Source organism: Tachyglossus aculeatus, chromosome 8, assembly GCF_015852505.1.
Source record: "Tachyglossus aculeatus isolate mTacAcu1 chromosome 8, mTacAcu1.pri, whole genome shotgun sequence".
Taxonomy (NCBI): domain Eukaryota; kingdom Metazoa; phylum Chordata; class Mammalia; order Monotremata; family Tachyglossidae; genus Tachyglossus; species Tachyglossus aculeatus.
The window spans coordinates 6,324,183-6,349,796 of NC_052073.1; the positions used below are offsets into that span (position 1 = coordinate 6,324,183).

A 25,614-nucleotide genomic window follows, 5' to 3' on the forward strand; every position below is an offset into this window, starting at 1 on the left:
CCACGCTGCTTCTCTAGAAGGAACAGAAACAGAAGACAGCTGGGTTCTCCTTGAACGGCTGAGGCCTGCACTTTGGATTTCTTAGTAGCTTCATGAGCACGGGATAACTGAAAATTTGATTTCTGCCTGCAAATCGATTCTGGGGAAACATCTTCCAAACAGGGTCCAATCAATTCCCAAACCCTAAGAGGGGGATTCAAGTCCTTTAAATTCATTTAGGGGTAATTGCTCAAAATGACCCTTTCGAACACAAAAATGGCATTATCTATTTATAATTCCACAGCAGGTCGGCCGCGGCAGGGAACTAGGCTACAAGAGAGTGAGGAAAGGAGGGCGAATTCATCGTGATCCTAGTCAGTCAAATCCTATTTATTGAGCTCTTACTGTGCGCGGCGCACCACACTAAGCATTTGGGAGACCCGATATAATCAATCAATCAATCAATCAATCGTATTTATTGAGCGCTTACTATGTGCAGAGCACTGTACTAAGCGCTTGGGAAGTACAAATTGGCATCACATAGAGACAGTCCCTACCCAACAGTGGGCTCACAGTCTAAAAGGGGGAGACAGAGAACAGAACCAAACATACCAACAAAATAAAATAAGTAGGATAGAAATGTACAAGTAAAATAAATAAATAAATAAATAAATAAATAGAGTAATAAATATGTACAACCATATATACAGGTGCTGTGGGGAAGGGAAGGAGGTAAGACGGGGGGATGGAGAGGGGGGCGAGGGGGAGAGGAAGGAAGGGGCTCAGTCTGGGAAGGCCTCCTGGAGGAGGTGAGCTCTCAGCAGGGCCTTGAAGGGAGGAAGAGAGCTAGCTTGGCGGATGGGCAGAGGGAGGGCATTCCAGGCTCGGGGGATGACATGGGCCGGGGGTCGATGGCGGGACAGGCGAGAGCGAGGTACAGTGAGGAGATTAGTGATATATATAAGATATATATATATGAGATATAACAATAAACGGACACATTCCCTCCCCATAACGAGCTTCCAGTCCAGAAGGGGAAATGGACATTAATATAAATAAATAAATTACAGCTACGTACAAAGTGCTGTGGGGCTGGGAGGGGGGGATGAATAAAGGGAGCAAGTCAGAGCAATGCAGAAGGGAGTTGAAGAAAGGGAAAAGAGGGCTTAGTCAGGGAAGGCCTCTTGGAGGAGATGGGCCTTTGGTAAGGCTTTGAAGTCGGGGGTAACTGTCTCACCTGTATATATGTATATATGTTTGTACATATTTATTACCTTATTCATTTATTTATTTATTTTGCTTGTACATATCTATTCTATTTATTTTATTTTGTTAGTATGTTTGGTTTTGTTCTCTGTCTCCCCCTTTTAGACTGTGAGCCCACTGTTGGGTAGGGACCATCTCTATATGTTGCCAACTTGTACTTCCCAAGCGCTTAGTACAGTGCTCTGCACACAGTAAGCGCTCAATAAATATGATTGATTGATTGTCTGTCAGACCTTATGTATGCATCCGTGCAGCGCCTCATTTATTCTGCAATTTCAGTATCCACACCAGCCTAACTGGAGTGTGAAATAGTCCAGGTCGTTAATAAACAGAAGTCCCACCCTCCCCTGATCATTTTATGATTAGCCCGGTGAGCTGAACTTCCAACACCGGGCCCCCCGGGGCAGCTCTTAAACAGTTGGAGGGACAATCACCATCGTGTTTCTTGTAAGTCTAAAACAGGGAGATTAATTTTTCAGAGCCCTTGAAAAATGAAAACATCAATAACGCCCGGTTTGTTTTTAATGTAACTTAATAATTCAAGTCAAGTGCTAGCTCAACACATCGGGGATTCTGCAGCGATGTGGGCTTTTGAGCATCTCGCGGCTGGAAATTTGCACGAGGGAAAGGGATGTGGGTTTTCTTCAGAACCAGCCTGAGAGGTGAGGCGCCACAAGGAGCCCGCACAGCCATCTGCCAAATGAAACAATCAATCGATCAAACCATGGTACTTATTGAGCGTTTCCTGTGTGCAGAGCACTGTACTAAGCGCTTGGGAGAGGACCATGTAGTAGATGTGTTTCACAGGGAGCTTTCACTCTGGACGGGGGTGTCCACTAGTCCAACAGCTCCTCTGAACTCTGCAGCTGGAAACCCCCCCGGGGGGAATGGGGTGAAGGTTCTCCGCCAGGAAAGGACAACAGGAGCCCAATTTAGGGTAAAGTGGCCAAGAAAGTGCCACTAAACAGTATGGTCTAGTGGATAGAGCCCGGGCTGGGTGTCCCCCAAGGACCTGGGTTCTAATCCTGGCTCTGCCACGTGTCTGCTGCGTAAACTTGGGTAAGTCACTTCACTTCCCCAAGCCTCAGTTGACCTCATCTGTAGAATGGAGACTGAGACTGTGAGCCCCACGTGGGACAGGGAATGGGTCCAACCTGATTACCTTGGAACTACTCCAGCACTTACAACAGTGCTGGGCACATAGTAAGTGCTTAACAAATACTATTATTATTATTATTATTATTATTATTATTATTATTATTATTATTCCAGAGAGAGGCTGGGAAAGGGATTACCAGGGGTTGGGCCAAGAGTGGGAGAGAAGAGGAAAACAGGAAGAGTGGGGCCTAGTGGTTAGACCAAGAGCTTGGAAGTCACAAGGACCTGGGCTCTAATCCCGGTCCCACCATTTGTCTTCTGTGAGTGACCTTGGACAAGTCACTTCACTTCCTTGGGCCTCAGTTCCCTCATCTGTAAAGTGGGGATTGAGACTGTAAGCCCCATACGGGACAGGGACTGTGTGCAACCCGATTTGCTTGTGTATCCACCCCAGTGCTACGGTGTGTGGCACAAAGTAAGCATTTAACAAAAACCATCATCATCATCATCATTATTATTATTGTACTGAACTGTCCCCAAGGGCTTAGTACTTAGTACAGTGCTCTGCACACGATGAGCACTCAATAAATACCACTGATTGATTGATATTATGCCCCAGACACTACTCAGAACCAAAGAGCCTGCTACTGTAGGTGTAGTAATAGAATTTATAAAGTGCGTACTGCGTGCAGAGCCCTGCAGTAAGCACTGAGAGAGACTGCACACATGGGAATTAGGCACAGTCACTGCCTCGGCTCCAGTTTTTGAGGAACACTGGTTGAAGGATCGAAACTTGGATTTCACTTGAGAAAGGGGTCTTTCAACTATCTGTGGGGTCTGATGTAGACATCCCTCTTTTCTAAAGGGGTGTTGAAATAGCCACCCCAGCCCGGCACATAACAAGCGCTTAACAAATCAATCAATCATATTTATTGAGCACTTACTGTGTGCAGAGCACTGTACTAAGCGCTTGGGAAGTACAAGTTGGCAACATATAGAGACAGTCCCTACCCAACAGTGGGCTCACAGTCTAAAAGACTATTTATTATTATTATTATTATTTAACCACCATTATTATTATTATTTTTATTACCCCCAGTAGCAGTGAGAGTCAGTAGGTTCAACCAGTGGGATAACTACTTAAAGATCCTTTTTGTACCATATACGTGAATACGGTCAAGCATTATAGACTGTTATTCACTGTTTTAGCCGTAGGCATAATATATTCATTGAGCTCAAGTTACCCATAAACCCCCCCCCCCAAAAAAAATCTGACACCCCCCCACCCAAAAAACTTAGCAATGAATTATTTTCCCCATCAAACTAAAATCTCCATATTGTGCCTTATGGGTGCTTTCCAGAAGAGGTAAGCTCCAATGCCCACAGTTCATGATTGACTTATTTTTGGATGTCTTTCAACTCTTGGAACTAAGGGGTTATTTTATTCACAGCACCCAGACTCTCCTTGACATGCTCAAATAGCTTCAAGAGGGAGAAGCTGTAGCAACAGCTGGAATTTATTAGGCAGCAACGTGGCCTAGTGAATAGAGCCCGGGCTTGGGGGTCAGAGGACCTGGATTCAAATCCCAGCTCTGCCAAACACCTGCTGTGTGACCCTGGGCAAGTCACTTCACTGCTTTCAGTTTCCTCAACTGTAAAACTGGGATTAAACCCTACCCTCTTCTGCTTAGTCTGTGAGCCCCAAGTGGGCCAAACCTGACAAACCTGCATTTATCCCAGCACTTAGAACAGTGCTTGACACATAAGGGTGCTTAATAATAATAATGATGGCATTTATTAAGCGCTTACTCTGTGCAAAGCACTGTTCTAAGCTCTGCTTAACAAATACCACGAAAAAAGAAAGTGCAGTTTGCTCTACTGAGCGTTCGGAAAAGTACAGCAGAGGCACAGGACCTTTTGGTGGGTCAGAACCAAAACTTTGGGATTGTCCAGGGGTAATCGCAACATCTAATCGCTTTGGTATAATGGTCCCAAAAAGCGTGCGCATAGAAAGAATGGGGTGATCGGGACAAGTTTAGTGCAGATTAACCAGTCAATGATATTTATTGAGCACTTACTAATAATGATCAATTAATCAATCAATTGTATTTATTGAGCGCTTACTGTGTGCAGAGCACTGTGCTAAGCGCTTGGGAAGTACAAGTTGGCAACATATAGAGACAGTCCCTACCCAACAGTGGGCTCACAGTCTAAAAGGGGGAGACGGAGAACAAAACCAAACATACTAACAAAATAAAATAAATAGAATAGATATGTACAAGTAAAATAAATAGAGTAATAGAGTAATAATGGCAAATATAGTAATAATATGAAATAATAAATATATTATAAATAATATAAGTAATAAATAAATAACAAATAAATAATAAATAAGAATGAAAATAATAAATAATAATATAAATTATAAATTATAAATAATGTATTATTATTATTGTACTGAACGGTCCCCAAGTGCTAAAATAATAAATATATTATAAATAATATAAATAATGAATAAATAACAAATAAATAATAAATAAGAATAAAAATAATAAATAATAGTATAAATTATAAATCATCAATAATGTAAAATAATAAAATATAGTCATAACGGCAAATAATATTTGATGGTATTTGTTAAGCGCTTACTATGTGCAAAGCACAGTTCTAAGCGCTGGGGGGATACAAGGTGATCAGGCTGTCCCATGTGGGGCTCACAGTCTTAATCCCCACTTTACAGATGCACAGAGAAGTTAAGTGACTTTCCCAAAGGCACACAGCTGTGTCAGCTGACAACTGAGTCACTTCTGTAGCCAAAGACTACAGAAGTCTGGCGATTTACACAAGTCAGCCACAGCTGATGAGCAGAAGAGGCAGGGGCCTTGACCGAAAGAGAGCAAGTTTTGGAGGATTTCTCCAGAGACAACCACTTTGGTCCCAGTAGTCGGACGGCTTAGAGCATGTGGGATCACCGGCTAGGCTGGCTCTATAAGCAAAAGTCATCATCATCATCAATCGTATTTATTGAGCGCTTACTGTGTGCACAGCACTGTACTAAGCGCTTGGGAAGTACAAGTTGGCAACATATAGAGACAGTCCCTACCCAACAGTGGGCTCACAGTCTAAAAGGGAACAAAGTCTAAAAGTCGCCAACACTGTGAGAACAAGGGTAAGGGAAACTGAGTCCCTCAAGTATTCTGGGATTTATGGCATAGAACACCGATTCCGTCAGCCGTATTTAGTGAGCGCTTACTGCTTGCAGAGCACTGTACTAAGCACTTGGGAAGTACAAGCTGGCAACATACGTTGGCAACATGAGAGGCAGCGTGGCTCAGTGGAAAGAGCGCGGGCTTTGGAGTCAGAGGTCATGGGTTCAAATCCCAGCTCTGCCACTTGTCCGCTGTGTGTCTTTGGGCAAGTCATTTCACTTCTCTGGGCCTCAGTTCCCTCATCTGTAAGAAGACTGTAAGCCCCCCATGGGGCAACCTAATCACCTTGTAACCTCCCCAGCGCTTACAACAGTGCTTGGCACATAGTAAGCGCTTAACAAACATCAACATTATTATTATTATTATAGAGAGACAGTCTTCTAGACTGTGAGCCCACTGTTGGATAGGGACCGTCTCTATATGTTGTCAACTTGGACTTCCCAAGCGCTTAGTACAGTGCTCTGCACACAGTAAGCGCTCAATAACAGGCTCACAGTCTAGCTAGGAAACAACTCAGGACTGAGTGATTTACGGCAGGCTCACCAGATAGTCATGGCATCGGAGAAGCAGCGTGGCTCAGTGGAAAGAGCCCGGGCTTTGGAGTCAGAGGTCATGGGTTCAAATCCCGGCTCTGCCACTTGTCAGCTGGGTGACTTTGGGCAAGTCACTTCACTTCTCTACGCCTCAGTTCCCTCATCTGTAAAATGGGGATGAAGACTGTGAGCCCCATGAGGGACAACTTGATCACCTTGTAACCTCCCCAGCGCTTAGAACAGTGCTTTGCACATAGTAAGCGCTTAACAAATGCCATCATCATCATCATCACCAATTACAGGATATGGAACGGGCTCTTGACCACTGGCCTGGTCAGCCTATAAAGGTCCAGGACAGTTCAGGCTACTCCGAGCTTACTGTGTGCACAGCACTGTACTAAGCTCTTGGGAGAGTACAACAGAGTTGGTAGACATGGTCTTTGCACACAATGAGTTTAGAATCCTGATCCCAGAAGATCAATACATTCTATCCCACGATCTTCAATTCATCATCATCATCATCATCATCATCATCATCATCATCATCATCATCATCATCAATCGCATTTATTGAGCGCTTACTATGTGCAGAGCACTATACTAAGCGCTTGGGAAGTACAAATTGGCAACATATGGAGACAGTCCCTACCCAACAGTGGGCTCACAGTCTAAAAGGGGTAGACAGAGAACAAAACTAAACATACTTACAAAATAAAACAAATAGAATAGATATGTACAAATAAAATAAAATAAAATTCATGCACAATGCTATCACAAGAGTCCCCAGGACTGAAACCACATAAAGGAATCCTCAAATATGAGATTTTATTGACCGTTCAGAAGTTCCTTACAGGCAGGGACCATGTCTCCAAACTCTTCTGTAGTGTACTCGCCCAAGCGCTTAGTACAGTGCTCTGCATACACTAAGTACTCAATAAATACCACTGTTCGACTGAATTCTGAGCAAATGCTGACTTCATTTACAAGGTAATTTAAACCACAAAAATCTTCACGGGGGTTTTCATCTGGAAGTGGCGTGTTCTGTTTCCATTTAATTTCTCATTTCATACTGTCTGCCGAATCATTTCGGTTAGCTTTCATCCCTTCAAGTGTTCAACTATATGAGAACGTTCAATTCTTCCCTTTGCTGCAAACTGACAGTAGCTATAAAACTGCTTTAGATTTGCCAGATTTTTTTCAATTTATATGCTTCATGCACATGAACAACCAAGGCCAGGACAGTGTCAGTGAGGTGTCTTTAAAATGTGTCTTAAAAAACACCTGGGAAAAGCAGGGTTTGATCCGCGAACAGGACCCCTCTGGGAAGGAGGAAGAGGAGGCCCCAAAGAAAGTTTTCTTTCACTTTTCTTTTTTTAAAATAAATGAAAAACAGTTTTCAAGAGTATTACAATTTCCATGATTCTCTATTTCCATAAACACACCAAGGCAGTAGTAGCACAAGCAAGGGATTATTGTGATTTTTAACCGGACCGAGTTCCTATAGCAATAAAGGAAAAATAAGAGGTGGCATTTCTGGAAAAAAATGGAAAAAGGCTTCCAAGTGTCAAAGTCAGAGCTAACCAACTGGCTGCGCGAAAGATCATTCATTTCCAACTAAGACTAACAGAGCTCCTAGCCAACCTTTTTTCGACTTGAGTGAAGAATGAAAAAGGAAAACTAAACCGGTCCGCTACTAAAAATCAGATCCGATAAATGTGAGACAACATGCACAAAAAGAAGAAAAATTGGCCCTGGGTACAATGCATGAAGAGCTGAAACACTGTAGAAAATGTGTATTCAAAAAGGTTACATCAAAATGCCTGGGTTGTTTAACTGACCTATAATAATAATGTTGGCATTTGTTAAGCGCTTACTATGTGCCAAGCACTGCTCTACGCACTGGGGTGGGGGGGGATACAAGGTGATCACATTGTCCCACGTGGGGCTCACAGTCCTAATCCCCATTTTACAGATGAGGTAACTGAGGCTCAGAGAAGTTAAGTTAGAGAAGTGGCGTGGCTCAGTGGAAAGAGCACGGGCTTTGGGGTCGAGTTCGTGGGTTCAAATCCCGGCTCCACCAATTGTCAGCTGTGTGACTTTGGGCAAGTCACTTAACTTCTCTGGGCCTCAGTTCCCTCATCTGTAAAATGGGGATGAAGACTGTGAGCCCCCCGTGGGACGACCTGATCACGTTGTAACCTCCCCAGTGCTTAGAACAGTGCTTTGCACAAAGTAAGCGCTTAATAAATGCCATTATTGTTATTATTGACTTGCCCAAGGTCACACAGCAGACACATGGGGGAGCCGGGATTAGAACCCATGACCTCTGACTCTCAAGCCCGGGCTCTTTCCACTGAGCCACGCTGCTTCTCTAAGCATGCATCTCTAAGACCTATAAAAACACAAGACTCATGATACAACACTGAGGAAGGATGATTTTTTTTCCCCTTCATCACAGGTGATAAGGAACAATCCGGCTCTCATTACTACGGCATTACTAATACTACCTGGCACTATTAATAGACGAGTGATCCTGCAGTAATACGCTAGTGTTTCTTAATATATTTATGACATAAAGTGACACAGAACATAAGAATATAAGGAATGTTCTACTAAGTCCCGCGATATATCTCTGACTGGGGCAATGGGTTGCTTGGAAGAATTAGTTATGGTTCTTAACCTCTACTCTATCAACCAATCGGTAGTATTTCTTGAACACTTACTGTGGGCAGAGCAGTGTACTAAGCGCTTGGGTGAGTACAACATAACAGAGTTTGTAGGCACGTTCCCTGCCCATATGGGACCATTTTCCCTTAAGTAATTCGTGATGGAGCATATCATCATCAATCGTATTTATTGAGCGCTTACCATGTGCAGAGCACTGTACTAAGTGCTTGGGAAGTACAAATTGGCAACATATAGAGACAGTCCCTACCCAACAGTGGGCTCACAGTCTAAAAGGGGGGAGTCTAAAAAGGGGGGGGGAGTCTAAAAGGGGGAGCATATATTCTTCTTCTTATTATTATTGTTTCCCGGCGGACAACTGATCACCTTGTAACCTCCCCAGCGCTCGGAATAGTGCTTTGCACATAGTAAGCGCTTAACAAATGCCATTATTATTATTATTATTATTATTATTATTATTATTATTGTTATTATTATTGTTTCCCAGAGGACAACCTGATCACCTTGTAACCTCCCCAGCGCTTAGAACAGTGCTTTGCACGTAGTAAGCGCTTAACAAATGCCATTATTATTATTATTATTGTTTCCCAGAGGACAACCTGATCACCTTGTAATCTCCCTAGCGCTTAGAACAGTGCTTTGCACGTAGTAAGCGCTTAACAAATGCCATTATTATTATTATTATTGTTTCCCAGAGGACAACCTGATCACCTTGCAATCTCCCTAGCGCTTAGAACAGTGCTTTGCACGTAGTAAGCGCTTAACAAATGCCATCATCATCATATTCTTATGTTTATCTAAACATCTAAACATCTTGAATCTATAGTCACTCAACAGGCTTGCACAAATCAACAGGCCTGCGCAACTTTCGGTGGTACTACATTCTGTAGGCTTAACGAGTTTGGGAAATGTTTCCTTGTTCTGAATAATAATACTTAAGGTATTTGTTTAACGCTTACTATGTGCCAGGCACTTTATTAAGCACTGGGGTAAACAAGCATATCAGCTTGGATACAGTTCCTGTCCCACGTGGGGCTCACAATCTCAGTCCCCATTTTCTAGATGAGGTGACCGAGGCGCAGAGAAGTGAATAATAACAATAATAATAATAATAATAATAATAATAATAATTTTGGTATTTGTTAAGCACTTACTATGTGCAAAGCAGTGTTCTAAGAGCTGGGGAGGATACAAGGTGATCAGGTTGTCCCACGTGGGGCTCACAATCTTAATCCCCATTTTACAGATGAGGGAATTGAGGCACAGAGAAGTGAAGCGACTTGCCCAAAGTCACACAGCTGACAATATAATAATAATAATAATAATAATGGCATTTATTAAGCACTTACTATGTGCAAAGCAGTGTTCTAAGAGCTGGGGAGGATACAAGGTGATCAGGTTGTCCCACGGGGGGCTCACAGTCTTCATCCCCATTTTACAGATGAGGTAACTGAGGCACAGAGAAGTGAAGCGACTTGCCCAAAGTCACACAGCTGACAATTGGTGGAGCCGGGATTTGAACCCATGACCTCTGACTCCCGAGCCCGTGCTCCTTCTACTGAGCTGCTACTCCTCTAAGTGAAGCGACTTGGCCAAGGTCACGCATTCGGCAAATTGACAGAGCTGGGATTAGAACACAAGACCTTCTGCTTCCCAGGCCCGTGCTCTATCCACTACGTCACCCCCTTTCTCCCCCTTTTAGACTGTGAGCCCACTGTTGGGTAGGGACTGTCTCTATATGTTGCCAACTTGTACTTCCCAAACGCTTAGTACAGTGCTCTGCACACAGTAAGCACTCAATAAATACGATTGATGATGATGATGATGGTCACGCTGCTTCTCACCTACCCTCTTCAGCATTGATAGGTGTCCCCTTACCTTGACATTTGGTGACCAATCATTCTGGGCTCATTTGGCTCACGCCCCTCCTGCTTTCTCGACCTCTTTCAGATTCCTCTTCCCGGGACTTTACAGATTGAAAAGTCTTCTAATTTTCAGTCCAGGCAGTGGGAGTCCCCCTTTCCCTGTTCACCTTGGCTTTCTCTGGACCTCGTCCTTCCGAAAATGCTGCCCCAAAACGGCACTTGAAACTAGAGATGAAGGCATACTACTATTATACAGGGGCAAAATTAGTCTTTTATTTTGTTTTTTACTTTCCCTCTTGAAATTTGGCCTCTTGGCTGCCTCACACTAGATCGATGACCTAAGGGATTAGCCAACCGCAATGCCAAGATTGCTTTCCTTAGTTTTAACTGCCCGTTTACGTGCACTGGTGCCTGTCTCCCCCCTTCTAGACTGTAAGCTCATTGTGGGTAAGGATTGTCTCTCTTTATCGCTGTATCGTACTTTCCAAGCGCTTAGTACAGAGCTCTGCACAAAGCAAGCGCTCAATAAATATGACTGAATGAATGAACTGGCAGCTTGGAGCCCATCGTTTATTTATTTCTGTAATGTCTGTCTCCCCTTCTAGACTGAGAGCTCGTTGTGGGCGGGAATAATAATAATAATAATGATGGCATTTGTTAAGCGCTTACTATGTGCAAAGCATTTATTTCTATAATGTCTGTCTCCCCCTCTAGACTGAGAGCTCACTGTGGGCAGGAATAATAATAATAATAATGATGGCATTTGTTAAGCGCTTACTATGTGCAAAGCATTTATTTCTATAATGTCTGTCCCCCCTCTAGACTGAGAGCTCGTTGTGGGCAGGAATAATAATAATAATGATGGCATTTGTTAAGTACTTACTGTGTGCAAAGCATTTATTTCTATAATGTCTGTCTCCCCCTCTAGACTGAAAGCTCGTTGTGGGCAGGAATAATAATAATAATAATGATGACATGTTAAGCGCTTACTATGTGCAAAGCATTTATTTCTATAATGTCTGTCTCCCCCTCTAGACTGAGAGCTCGTTGTGGGCGGGAATAATAATAATAATAATAATGATGGCATTTGTTAAGCGCTTACTATGTGCAAAGCATTTATTTCTATAATGTCTGTCTCCCCCTCTAGACTGAGAGCTCGCTGTGGGCACGAATAATAATAATAATAATGATGGCATTTGTTAAGCGCTTACTATGTGCAAAGCATTTATTTCTATAATGTCTGTCTCCCCCTCTAGACTGAGAGCTCGTTGTGGGCGGGAATAATAACAATAATAATAATAATAATGATGGCATTTGTTAAGCGCTTACTACGTGCAAAGCATTTATTTCTATAATGTCTGTCTCCCCCTCTAGACTGAGAGCTCGTTGTGGGTGGGAATAATAATAATAATAATGATGGCATTTGTTAAGCACTTACTATGTGCAAAGCACTGTTCTAAGTGCTGGGGGGTATACAAGGTGATCAAGTTGTCCCACGTGGGTCTCACAGTCTTAATCCCCATTTTTACAGATGAGGAAACTGAGGCTCAAAGCAGTTAAGCGACTTGCCCAGGGTCACACAGCAGACTTGTGGTGGAGCAGAGATTCGAACCCATAACCTCTGACTCCAAAGCCCGTGCTCTTTCCACTGAGCCACGCTGCTTCTCTAAGGAATGTGTCTGTTGTTATACTGTACCCTCCCAAGCACTTAGTGCAGTGCTTTGCAGACAGTAAGCGCTCAATAAATATGATTGAATGAATGAACTGTGGAGGTGAAATGGGCACAGTTTAGAGACGGAGAGAATGGGAGAGGTTAAAGGAAGGCTGCATTAGAAGGTGACGCTAAATGTGAGAGTTTCTGGCGCAGGGAGACTGGCGGGATGCCCACTTGAATTGGTTAATTAGGAGGGAACATGAGGAGTTCAGTCTGTGCCGTATTGATTGGAAGATGTCGGCAGGACGACCTTGCGGGGATGTCTGGAGGCGAGAGGAAATCTGAGACTGGAAAGCAGGAGAGAAGTCGGAGCCAGGGTGGCACCATCACCTTCTTGGAGCTGGCAGATTCATTCATTCACTCCATCATATTTCTTGAGCGCTTACTGTGTGCAGAGCACTATACTAAGCGCTTGGGAAGTACAAGTCGGAAACATCTAGAGACGGTCCCTACCCGACAACGGGCTCACGGTCTAGAAGGGGGAGACGGACAACAAAACAAAACGTGTGGACGGGTGTCAAGTCGGCAGAACAAACAGAATTAAAGCTAAAGGCGCATCATTAAGAAAATAAATAGAACAGTAAATATGTACAAGTAAAACAAATAGAGTGATAAATCTGCACAAACATATATCCAGGTGCTGTGGGGAGGGGAAGGAGGTAGGGTGGGGGGGGATGGGGAGGAGGAGAGGAAAAAGGGGGCTCGAGATAAACTCTCTCTCTGACAGACAATGATTCTCCCCTGCTTCACAGCCTCATTGAAGGCCCATCTCCTCCAAGAGGCCTCCTCTAAGCTCTCCTTTCCTCTTCTCCCACTCCCTTCTGCATTTCCTTGACTCGCTCCCTTCTCCCCTTTATTCATTCAGTCATTCATTCTTTCAATCGTATTTATTGAGCGCTTACTGTGTGCAGAGCACTGTACTAAGCTCTTGGGAAGTACAAGTCGGAAACATCTAGAGACGGTCCCTACCCGACAACGGGCTCACGGTCTAGAAGGGGGAGACGGACAACAAAACAAAACGTGTGGACGGGTGTCAAGTCGGCAGAACAAACAGAATTAAAGCTAAATGTGCATCATTCACAAAATAAATAGAATAGCAAATATGTACAACTAAAACAAATAGAGTAATAAATCTACACAAACATATATCCAGGTGCTGTGGGGAGGGGAAGGAGGTAGGGTGAAGGGGATGGGGAGGAGGAGAGGAAAAAGGGGGCTCGAGATAAACTCTCTCTCTGACAGACAATGATTCTCCCCTGCTTTACAACCTCACTGAAGGCCCATCTCCTCCAAGAGGCCTTCTCTAAGCTCTCCTTTCCTCTTCTTCCCCTCCCTTCTGCATTTCCTTGACTCGCTCCCTTCTCCCCTTTATTCATTCAGTCATTCATTCTTTCAATCATATTTATTGAGCGCTTACTGTGTGCAGAACACTGTACTAAGCGCTTGGGAAGTACAAGTCGGAAACATCTAGAGACGGTCCCTACCCGACAACGGGCTAACGGTCTAGAAGGGGGAGACGGACAACAAAACAAAACGTGTGGACGGGTGTCAAGTCGGCAGAACAAACAGAATTAAAGCTAAATGTGCATCATTCACAAAATAAATAGAATAGCAAATATGTACAACTAAAACAAATAGAGTAATAAATCTACACAAACATATATCCAGGTGCTGTGGGGAGGGGAAGGAGGTAGGGTGAAGGGGATGGGGAGGAGGAGAGGAAAAAGGGGGCTCGAGATAAACTCTCTCTCTGACAGACAATGATTCTCCCCTGCTTTACAGCCTCACTGAAGGCCCATCTCCTCCAAGAGGCCTTCTCTAAGCTCTCCTTTCCTCTTCTCCCACTCCCTTCTGCATTTCCTTGACTCGCTCCCTTCTCCCCTTTACTCATTCATTCATTCTTTCAATCGTATTTATTGAGCGCTTACTGTGTGCAGAGCACTGTACTAAGCTCTTGGGAAGTACAAGTCAGAAACATCTAGAGACGGTCCCTACCCGACAACGGGCTCACGGTCTAGAAGGGGGAGACGGACAACAAAAAAAACAAAACGTGTGGACGGGTGTCAAGTTGGCAGAACAAATCGAATTAAAGCTAAAGGTGCATCATTAACAAAATAAATAGAATAGTGAATATGTACAAGTAAAACAGAGTAATAAATCTGCACAAACATATATCCAGGTGCTGTGGGGAGGGGAAGGAGGTAGGGTGGGGGAGATGGGGAGGAGGAGAGGAAAAAGGGGGCTCGAGATAAACTCTCTCTCTGACAGACAATGATTCTCCCCTCCTTCACAGCCTCACTGAAGGCCCATCTCCTCCAAGAGGCCTCCTCTAAGCTCTCCTTTCCTCTTCTCCCCCTCCCTTCTGCATTTCCTTGACTCGCTCCCTTCTCCCCTTTATTCAATCATTCATTCATTCTTTCAATCGTATTTATTGAGCGCTTACTGTGTGCAGAGCACTGTACTAAGCGGTTGGGAAGTACAGGCTGGCAAGATCTAGAGATGGTCCCTACCCAACAGTGGGCTCACAGTCTAGAAGGGGGAGATGGGATCGGTATCTAGTATCGGAGAAATAGCATGGCTCAGTGGAAAGAGCCCGGGCTTTGGAGTCAGAGATCATGGGTTCAAATCCCGGCTCCGCCAACTGCCAGCTGTGTGACTTTGGGCAAGTGACTTCACTTCTCTGTGCCTCAGTTCCCTCATCTGTAAAATGGGGATGAAGACTGTGAGCCCCCAGTGGGACAACCTGATCACCTTGTAACCTCCAGCGCTTAGAACAGTGCTTAACACATAGTAAGTGCTTAATAAATCCCATTATTATTATTATTATTATTATTATTAGTGCAACTCTGAGGATCGTGTTGCCAAGGAGGCAGCAGAGATGCAGTGTTGCCTAGTGAATTCAGCGCAGGTCGGCGAATCAGAAGGACCTGGGTTCCAATCCTGACTCCACCACTTGTCTGCTTCATCTGCCCTAGGGCAAGTTGCTTCACTTCTCTATCCCTCAGGTACCTCACCTGTAAAATGGGGAATAAGACTGTGAGCCTCATGTGGGACTGTGTGACCGTGGGCAAGTCACTTAACTTCTCGGAGCCTCAGTTCCCTCATCTGTAAAATGGGGATTAAGACTTTGAGCCCCATGTGGGACAACCTGATCACCTTGTATCCCCCCCAGCGCTTAGAACAGTGCTTTGCACAGAGTAAATGCTTAATAAATGCAATTATTATTATTATTGTTATTATTATTATTATTATTATTATTATTATTATTATTATTATTATCGGACCAGCCTCTCCTTGATTCTCCCTCCCATGGTCGAGACTGGTAGAGGACTGGAAACTTTCCAGGTGCCACCCTGAGAGGGGCTGCACACAGTAAGTGCTCATTAAATCTGATTGACTGACTCTCCGATAGAGAGTGGGCAGTGAGGAAAAGTAGGGAATCCAGGACAGAGTCTTGTGAAGTACCCCCATTTGTATAAATTCGATATAAGTTTGATAAGTTGGTATCTACCCCAGCGCTTAATAATAATAATAATAATAATAATAATAATAATAATAATGACATTTATTAAGCACTTACTATGTGCCAAGCACTGTTATAAGCGCTGGGGAGGTTACAAGGTGATCAAGTTGTCCCACGGGGGGCTCACAGTCTTCATCCCCATTTTACAGATGAGGTAACTGAGGCCCGGAGAAGTTCTGTGACTTGCCCAAAGTCACACAGCTGACAATTGGCGGAGCCGGGATTTGACCCATGACCACTGACAGCAAAGCCTGGGCTCTTTCCACTGAGCCATGCTGCCTGGCACATCATCATCAATCGTCATCAACCGTATTTATTGAGCGCTTACTGTGTGCAGAGCACCGTACTAAGCGCTTGGGAAGTACAAGTTGGCAACATATAGAGACAGTCCCTACCCAACAGTGGGCTCACAGTCTAAAAGGGGGAGTAAGCGCTTAACAAGTGCCATTAAAATAAGGCAGATATGACAGGGAACTCTACACAACAAGGCAGCCGAGGGTCCATGGAGCGACCACGGGGCTTCTCTACAGAGGCAAAGTCCGACGAGGCCAATAGCTGTGGGTTGGGTTGATCTTTTCAAAACCCAACCTGCTAGAGAGTGGGACCACAAGCACGCTTAGGGGCTGTTCTCGGTGCCATTTCAGTAGCGGAATTCCAAACCTCGGTTAAGTCAGCGGGTAAGGATCCCGGGAAACCCGAGGAACCGCGGGGCTTGGACAAAGGGGGCATTCATTTTCGGGGGGTTGATGCCAAGTGAGTCTACGGGCCGCTCTGGCAGCTTCGGGGCCCCGATGTCTTCTCAGACTGTTATTCTTGGCGGCTTTTCTACCGGGAAAGTGGACGACATTTCACAGCCCGAAAATAGGCCGGGGGCTTAGGCTCAGACGCATCTTTAACCGGGAAATCAAACATGTGCCACTTGGGATAAATAAACACGAACAAAACAAACCAACCCAGCCTGTCAGAACAATTTTTGGATGTTCCCTTTCTCCAGACGTGGGAGGAGGAGCTTCTCGGCTCCGTTGTTTCTGAATAACCATTAAAAAGCAATTTAGGTTCGTTCATTCATTCACTCATATTTATTAATAATAATAATAATAATAATGGCATTTATTAAGCGCTTACTACGTGCAAAGCACTGTTCTAAGCACTGGGGAGGTTACAAGGTGATCAGGTTGTCCCGTGGGGGGCTCACAATCTTCATCCCCATTTACAGATGGGGTAACTGAGGCCCAGAGAAGTGAAGTGACTTGTCCAAAGTCACACAGCTGACAATTGGTAGAGCCGGGATTTGGACCTCTGACTCCAAAGCCCGTGCTCTTTCCACTGAGCCACGCTGCTTCTCTATTGAGCGCTTACTGTGTGCAGAGCACTGTACTAAGCGTTCGGGAGAGTACAGCAACGAACAGACACATTCCCTGTTCACAATGTTTAATCGTGACCCATCCCAAGGGACATAGGGAGGACTAGACTACGGGGAATAATATGGTCACATGTGGTTTCCGTTATTGTGCCCACCATGCTACAGCATGAAAGACAAGCTCTCAAAGACGGAGCTAAAAGAAAATAAACATGAGGTGAACATTGTAAGCTCATGGCGGGGCAGGGAATGTGTCTGCTTGTTACTGTAATGTACTCTCCCAAGCGCTTAGTAATAATAATAATAATAATGTCGGTATTTGTTAAGCGCTTACTATGTGCAAAGCACTGTTCGAAGCGCTGGGGAGGCTACAAGGTGATCAGGTTGTCCCACCGGGGGGCTCACAATCTTAATCCCCATTTTACAGATGAGGCAACTGAGGCACAGAGAAGTTAAGTGACTTGCCCAAAGTCACACAGCTGACAGTTGGCAGAGCTGGGATTTGAAACCATGACCTCTGACTCCATGCTTTGCCCACAGTTAGCACTCAAGAAATACAACTGATTGAAGGAATGCATGAATTTGCTTTTCCCGGCTTAGTTTTCAAATGAACTAATCTGCTCCCAGTTTGCTGGGAGACTCTGCTTTTTGAAGGCTTTCAAATCAGTTCTGTTTTGCAAGAAAAGGGTGTCAGGGTGTCGCGGAAACTTCAGGGAATTTAACAGTAGTCTGCCCGATATCCGGAGGCGCATTAATGGCAACGCCAAAGCCGATACAGCACTCATGGGTTCTTTTAGAGGTTTTTAAATGGTTTCTTTAAAACGTTAAAAAATAAACAAACCCAGAAGCTTAGGATCTGTTTGTGGCCAGTTACTGGTGGGATGGGGAGCCGGTCTATTCATTTACTCATTCAATTCATTCAATCGTATTTACTGAGCGCTTACTGGGTGCAGAGCACTGGACTAAGCGCTTGGGAGAAGCCAATAACAAAGAACAATAAACAGTCACATTCCCTGCCCACAACGAGCTTACAATCTACAGTCTACAGTAGTGTTAGAGAAGCAGCATGGCTCAGTGGAAAGAGCCCGGGCTTTGGAGTCAGAGGTCATGGGTTCAAATCCCGGCTCTGCCACTTGTCAGCTGTGTGACTTCGGGCAAGTCACTTCACTTCTCTGGGCCTCAGTTCCTTCATCTGTAAAATGGGGATTAAGACCGTGAGCCCCACGTGGGACAACCTGATCACCTTGTAACCCCCTCAGCGCTTAGAACAGTGCTTTGCACATAGTATGCGCTTAACAAATGCCGCCATCATCATTATTATTATTATTTGACCCAAAGATGGATGAAAGTCGGATGTCTGGTTCAAATAGCATGGTAGTATTTCCTTTATGGCTTGGGGGGTGATAGCCTTGAAAAACCAGGGTGCTAGTGGGGACTCCAATAATTAAGTGGCTAACTTAGTTCTCCCCCTCTCAGGCCCACAATGGGAGAGTTTCCAGTACTCTACTAGTCGCGGCTATGGGAGGGAGAGCCAAGCAAAGGCCTTCCCATTCCATTCCTAGGTAATAAAATAATAATAATAATAATAATAATAATAATAATAATAATAATAATGGCATTTGTTAAGCGCTTACTATGTGAGAAGCACTGTTCTAAGCACTGGGGGGGGATACAGGGTGATCAGGTTATTCCACATGGGGCTCACAGTCTTAATCCTCATTTTACAGATAAAGGAACTGAGTGACTTGCCCAAGGTCACACAGCTGACAAGCGGTGGAGCTGGGACTCGAACCCATGACCTCTGACTCCCAAGCCCACGCTCTTTCCACTGAGCCACGCTGCTTCTCAGGTAAGGCAGTGGCTACAGCATTTCTGGATTTTTACCAAGAAAACTCTACGGATCCACCAACAGAACGACTGCAGAAGGAGGTGGGGCCTTCGGGGAGAGATGTATCTGTGGAGTCGCTACGGGTCGGAGACAAGATAACTTAGTTCTGCCAATGTTTGCAATTTATCGGTCAATGGTATTTGAGTACTTCCTGTGGGTAGAGCACTGTACTAAGCGCTTGGGGGAGTACAGCACAACAGAGTTGGCAGAAAAATTACCCGCCCACAGGGAGCTTACTCCACAATTCACCACTTAAATGATAAGGGCACCAATAAAGACCAACCCAATCAAAAGGAATGCCAATTACCGAGCATCATGCCAATCTGGCTCTAATTGTGGCAGTCACATTCCAACTGGTTCACCCACTTTAGGATAATCCCAACTGCCATATCTGAATGGCCAATTCCAGGTCCCTGGAGCAGAGAGGAAGTCAACGAAGAAAGGGACCTCGGCGGAAAGAAGGAATTTTATTTTCACAGCTGTCATGAAGATCACTGGGGAGATTTTCAGAAATGCTAGTCTACTCTAGTTGCTTGCTCCAACTAAATCATCATCATCATCAATCATATTTCTTGAGCGCTTACTATGTGCAGAGCACTGTACTAAGCGCTTGGGAAGTACAAATTGGCAACATATAGAGACAGTCCCTACCCAACAGTGGGCTCACAGTCTAAAAGCTTTAATAAAGCTTTAATAAAGCTTCTTAATGGAGCTGTGATATCTAAGCATTCTTGCTCACCTATGACAGAGAGAGAAAGAGAAAATGAGCAAAACAAAAGGTTTTTTTTTCAATGGTTATGGCATTTGCTAAGTACTTACTATGTGTCAAGCACTTTTCTAAGCTCTGGAGTAGGTATACGTTAAATTAGGCTGGGTACAGTTCCTGCCCCACTCTTTAAGAACAATGGAGCTCTCTAAGTAGGAGGGAGGACAGGTACTGAATTCCCATTTTGCAGATGAGGAGACTGAGGCACAAAGGAGTTAAAAGACCTGCCCAAGGTCACCACAGCAGGCAAGTGGCAGCTTAGAACCCAGGCCGTCTGGTTTCCAGGCCTGTGCTTTATCCACGAAGCCACACTGCTTCCAAAATGTGTTTTGGGTTGGGAAATGTGTTTGAAAGCTCTGATCCTAGGGAGAAAAATCCTAGAATAGTTGATTTCAACTTCTTCCCTGCCCCACACATATGCCTCGTGGAAAACCAGGAGAGAGAAAGGAGACCATTCCAGTTGGAGCTAAGCCTGTCATTCGGAAAGCTTAGTACAGGTGCCTGGCATATAGTAAGCACTTAAATCCCCCCAAAGAAAAACTTAAAGAGTCACACTCCCCAGTGAACTTTCCAATCCTACTTTGGTAAGCAAAACATTCTCTTCAGAAGAGAGCTTGTTTGACAGGTTCTAACTTGGGAATTCAATTTTGCCCAAGTAAACACTCCCAGGATCATTTATCACAGAAAACTGGACAGATTTGTCTTCCCTGTCGCCGAGGCAACTCTCCGAAGGACAATGGTGCATTGGTGATGGTATATTAGCTGCCCAGTTTCCATTCAGAATGCCTGATTTTTCTGGAGTGGACACCTCGGCCAGCTTTCCGTGGCCAAGTGTTCTTCTATAATCCGTATTTTTTATTCTAGGCTACAGCATATACAAAGTATAATAGGCTCATATTTTTGAAGCAGGAATTCTCCAAACTCGGAATGAGAAAGGATGGATCTGAGTCTGGGGGACAACCTGTTGTTACTCTACTACTGGAGGCATCCACTTTCTTTTTGTTTTTTTTCATTCATTCAATCATATTTACTAATACAATTCGTATTTACTAATACGATTAGTGGGTTCTAATCCCGACTTCGCCGCTTGTCAGCTGTGTGACTCTGGGCAAGTCACTTGACTTCTCTGGGTCTCGGTTCCCTCATCTGTAAAATGGGGATGAAGACAGTGAGCCCCACGTGGGACAACCTTATCAGGTTATCACCTTGCAGTTATCCCAGTGCTTAGAACAGTGCTGGGCACATAGTAAGCGCTTAATAAATACCATCATCATCATTATTATTATTATTACCTGGGAGACAAAGAGCCCTTTCTTGGGTAACACGAAACCATGCTTGGCAAACAGTTTTGGTGTCATTCATTCACTCGTTCAATCGTATTTATTGAGCGTCTACTGTGTGCAGAGCACTGTACTAAGCGCTTGGGAAGTACAAGTCGGCAACATATAGAGACGGTACCTACCCAGCAATGGGCTCACAGTCTAGAAGGGGGAGACGGACAACAAAGCAAAACATGCAGACAAGTGTAAAAGTCCCTGTCCCTTTCCCACTGACCATACAATAATAATAATGATGATGGTACGTGCCAGACACTGTACTAAGCGCTGGGGTGGATACAAGCAGATCGAGTGGGACAAGGTCCCTGTCCCATGTGGGGCTCACAGTCTCCATCCCCATATTACAGATGAGGTAAATGAGGCCCGGAGAATGAAGTGGCCCACTGTTGGGTAGGGACCGTCTCTATATGTTGCCAACTTGTACTTCCCAAGCGCTTAGTACAGTGCTCTGCACACAGTAAGCGCTCAATAAATACAATTGAATGAATGAATGAATGAAGTGACTTGCCTAAGGTCGCACAGCAGACAAGTGGCTCCCAGGCCTGTGCTCTATCCACTAAGCCATCCTGCTTTCAAGGCAGGGGGGGGAGAGCTCCATAAATACGATTGAATGAATGAATGAATGAAGTGACTTGCCCAAGGTCACACAGCAGACAGGTGGCTCCCAGGCCTGTGCTCTATCCACTAAGCCATCCTGCTTTCAAGGCAGTGGGGAGAACTGATGGGGCAGGGGGAGAGGAAGAGTAGAAGGGTGGGAGGAGGCGGGTGAGAACTTGACATTTTGGGCTCTCCTTGGCCTCTGGGTGTCTTGCTCTGCACACAGTAAGCGCTCAATAAATACGATTGATTGATTGGGAAGCTCAAGAGAAGCCGGGGTCCTTCCCGGCCTGGGAATCAGAGGACTTGAGTTCTAACTCCAGCTCCCTCGCCTGTCTGCTGTGTGACCTTGGGCAAGTCACTGAACTTCTCTGCTCCTTGGTCACCCCATCTGTAAAGTGGGGATCATTATTATTATTAATAATAACAATAGCATTTATTAAGTGCTTACTATGTGCAAAGCACTGTTCTAAGCGCTGGGGAGGTTACAAGGTGATCAGGTTGTCCCACGGGGGGCTCACAGTTTTAATCCCCATTTTTACAGATGAGGTAACTGAGGCACAGAGAAGTGAAGTGACTTGCCCAAAGTCACACAGCTGACAAGTGGCAGAGCCGGGATTTGAACCCATGACCTCTGACTCCAAAGCCCGGGCTCTTCCCACTGAGCCACACTGTTCAAGGCCCTACTGAGAGCTCACCTCCTCCAGGAGGCCTTCCCAGACTGAGCCCCCTCCTTCCTCTCCCCCTCATCCCCTCTCCATCCCCCCCGTCTTACCCCCTTCCCTTCCCCACAGCACCTGGATATATGTATAGATGTTTGTACATATTTATTACTCTATTTATTTATTTATTTTACTTGTACATAGCTATTCTATTTTATTTTGTTAATATGTTTCGTTTTGTTCTCTGTCTCCCCCTTCTAGACTGTGAGTCCACTGTTGGGTAGGGACCATCTCTAGATGTTGCCAACTTGTACTTCCCAAGCGCTTAGTACAGTGCACTGCACACAGTAAGCGCTCAATAAATACGATTGATTGATTGACTGATTAAGACTGTGAGCCCCATGTGGGACAAGGACTGTGTTCACCTTTAACTACCCTGTACCTACAGAATTAGGACAGTGCCTGCCATGTAGAAAGTGCTTAACAAATACCAAACAAAAATAATAGTAATAAAAAGGTCCCTTAAGGTCTCTGTGCCTTTTTCCTCATCTGTAAAATGGGGATTAAATTCTACTTTCTTCTCCTCAGATTGTGAGCGCCACGTGGGACACCAACAGTGTCCAACCTGATGATCTTATTTGTACCCAGCATTTACTACAGTGCTTGGACCACGGTAAGTGCTTATCAAGTACCACTATTATTATTATTATTATTGTTAACAAATACCATTAAAACATTTTTCATCAGCATTATTAAAAAGGTTAGATTTGGAGTACGGCACTCTTGTTCTAAATTCCTGCAACCAAGAGAGTTTCTAGGCCATTCCCTCCCCTCCCACCCAAACAAGTTGGCTCTCAGGAGCGGAACCACAGACAATATAAACAGTTTTTAAATTGAAGGCGATATTTTAACTTATTCCCGGTATCTGTTTTAAATTAATCTTGGTGGCAAAAAGGAGAACAGCCACAGCTTATAGTAAAAACCCAGCCCAGGCAGCAGCTTCAAAGAACGGAAAATTTTCAATCACATCAAAATCCAGGGCGCTTATGCCAGAGTGTTGTGAACGGTCAACTGCTCTTTGAGATGGAACATTTTTTTCCCTACTGTGTGAAACGAAAAGAAAGTTCATTCCTTCCACGGCAGAAATTAAGCCCACTTTGGGGGCTTAATTTAAACACCATGTGGATGGAAGAACGTTTTTCTAATTCCGCCCTTACTCTCTGCTCAAAACGTGTGTGGAAAACACTTTGATAAAAAAGAAATGGTATTTACTGAGCACTTCATCATCATCATCAATCGTATTTACTGAGCGCTTACTGTGTGCAGGGCACTGTACTAAGCGCTTGGGAAGTACAAATTGGCAACATATAGAGACAGTCCCTACCCAACAGTGGGCTCACAGTCTAAAACTTAATGTGTGCAGAGCACTGTTCTAAGCACTTCGGCAGGTAAAATGTAACACGGCTGATAGACATGGTCAGTGTTTAATATGTGCCAGGAATTGTACTAAACGCTGGGGTAGATACAAGGTACTTTGGTAGGACACAGTCTCTGTCCCACACAGGGCTCAGAGTCTTAATGCCATTTTCCAGATGAGGTAACTGAGGCCCGGAGAAGTGAAGTGACTTGCCCAAGGTCACACAGCGGGCAAGTGGCAGAGCCGGGATTAGAACCCAGGTCCTTCTGACTCCCAAGCCCGGGCTCTATTCACTAGATGACGCTGCTTCCTTCGACGCTTGGGAGAGCATGATACGACCTAATTAGTGGACAAATACCACAGTTATTATAATTATTATTAGGGCTTCCAGATCATGTTGGTTAAGGAAATATAAAACCGGCTCTTTCAGACCATCTCCCCCAACTATCACCCCGTGCTCCTATGCCAATTATCACTCCATCAATGGTATTTATTGAGTGCTTACTGTTTGCAGAGCACTGTACTAAGCGCTTGGGAGACAGGTTCCCTGCCCACAATGAATTACAGTCTAGAGGTACTGTAAGCTACCTGCGAGGCGCAGCGTGGTCTAGTGGTTAGAGCACAGGCTTGGGTGTCAGAAGGACCTGAATTCTAATCCCGGCTCTGCCGCTTGTCTCCTGTGTGACCTTGGACAAGTCACTTCCCTTCCCTGTGCCTCAGTTCCCTCATCTGCCAAATGGGGAATAAGGCTGTGAGCCCCATGTACGGCAGGGACTGTGTCCAACGCAATTTGCTTGTACCCACCCCAGGGCTTAGTACAGTGCCTGGAACATAATAAGTGCGGAACAAATACCATTCGTTCATTCTTTCAATCGTATTTATTGAGCACTTACTGTGTGCAGAGCACTGTACTAAGCGCTTGGAAAGTACAAGTTGGCAACATATAGAGACGGTCCCTACCCAACAACGGGCTCACAGTTTAGAAGGGGGAGACAGACAACAAAACAAAACATATTAACAAAACAAAATAAATAGAATAGTAAATATGTACAAGTCAAATAAATAGAGTAATAAATCTGTAGAAACATATAGACAGGTGCTGTGGGGAGGGGAAGGAGGTAGGGTGGGGGGATGGGGAGGGAGAGAGGAAAAAGGGGGCTCAGTCTGGGAAGGCCTCCTGGAGGCCTATATATATACACATATATATGCTATATATATGTGTGTGTGTGTGTACACACACATATACTATATACATATAGTATATATACTATATATAGTATATGTATGTACATATATACATATATAGTATATACGTGTGTGTATGTGCATATATACATATATGGGTACTATACACACACGTGCATGTATGTATATACACACACACACACACACATACACACACATATACATACTATATACAGTGCAGAAGGCCTATGGGAGTCAGGGTGTTGAGGGGGAATTTGGCAGCTTGGAGTTTACAGACCCTCTAGACTGTAAGCTCGTTGTGGGCAGGGAAACATGTCTACCAAGTCTGTTATAATGTACTCTCCCAAAGGTGTAGTAAGAATAATAATAATTGTGGTATTTATTTGACTTGTACATATTTACTATTTTATTTATTTTGTTTTGTTAATATGTTTTGTTTTGTTGTCTGTCTCCCCCTTCTAGACTGTGAGCCCGCTGCTGGGTAGGGACCGTCTCTCTATGCTGCCAAC

The 25,614-nt window shown here is 44.5% G+C and overlaps 1 protein-coding gene across 2 annotated transcripts in view; it reads right to left on the minus strand.

The window, feature by feature from the left end:
* The window catches only part of STK4 (serine/threonine kinase 4), a 119,650-nt gene that overhangs the window by 18,151 nt on the left and 75,885 nt on the right, over nucleotides 1-25,614 (minus strand). Inside the window, exon 11 of one of the 2 annotated variants that reach the window (XM_038750230.1) lies at nucleotides 19,835-19,859. The exons of the other annotated variant lie outside the window; for it this stretch is intronic. Coding sequence (XP_038606158.1) covers nucleotides 19,842-19,859 — 18 coding nt within the window. The 3' untranslated portion in view covers nucleotides 19,835-19,841. Of the gene's footprint in view, nucleotides 1-19,834; nucleotides 19,860-25,614 lie in introns of those variants that run through there. 2 annotated transcript variants of the gene reach the window in all.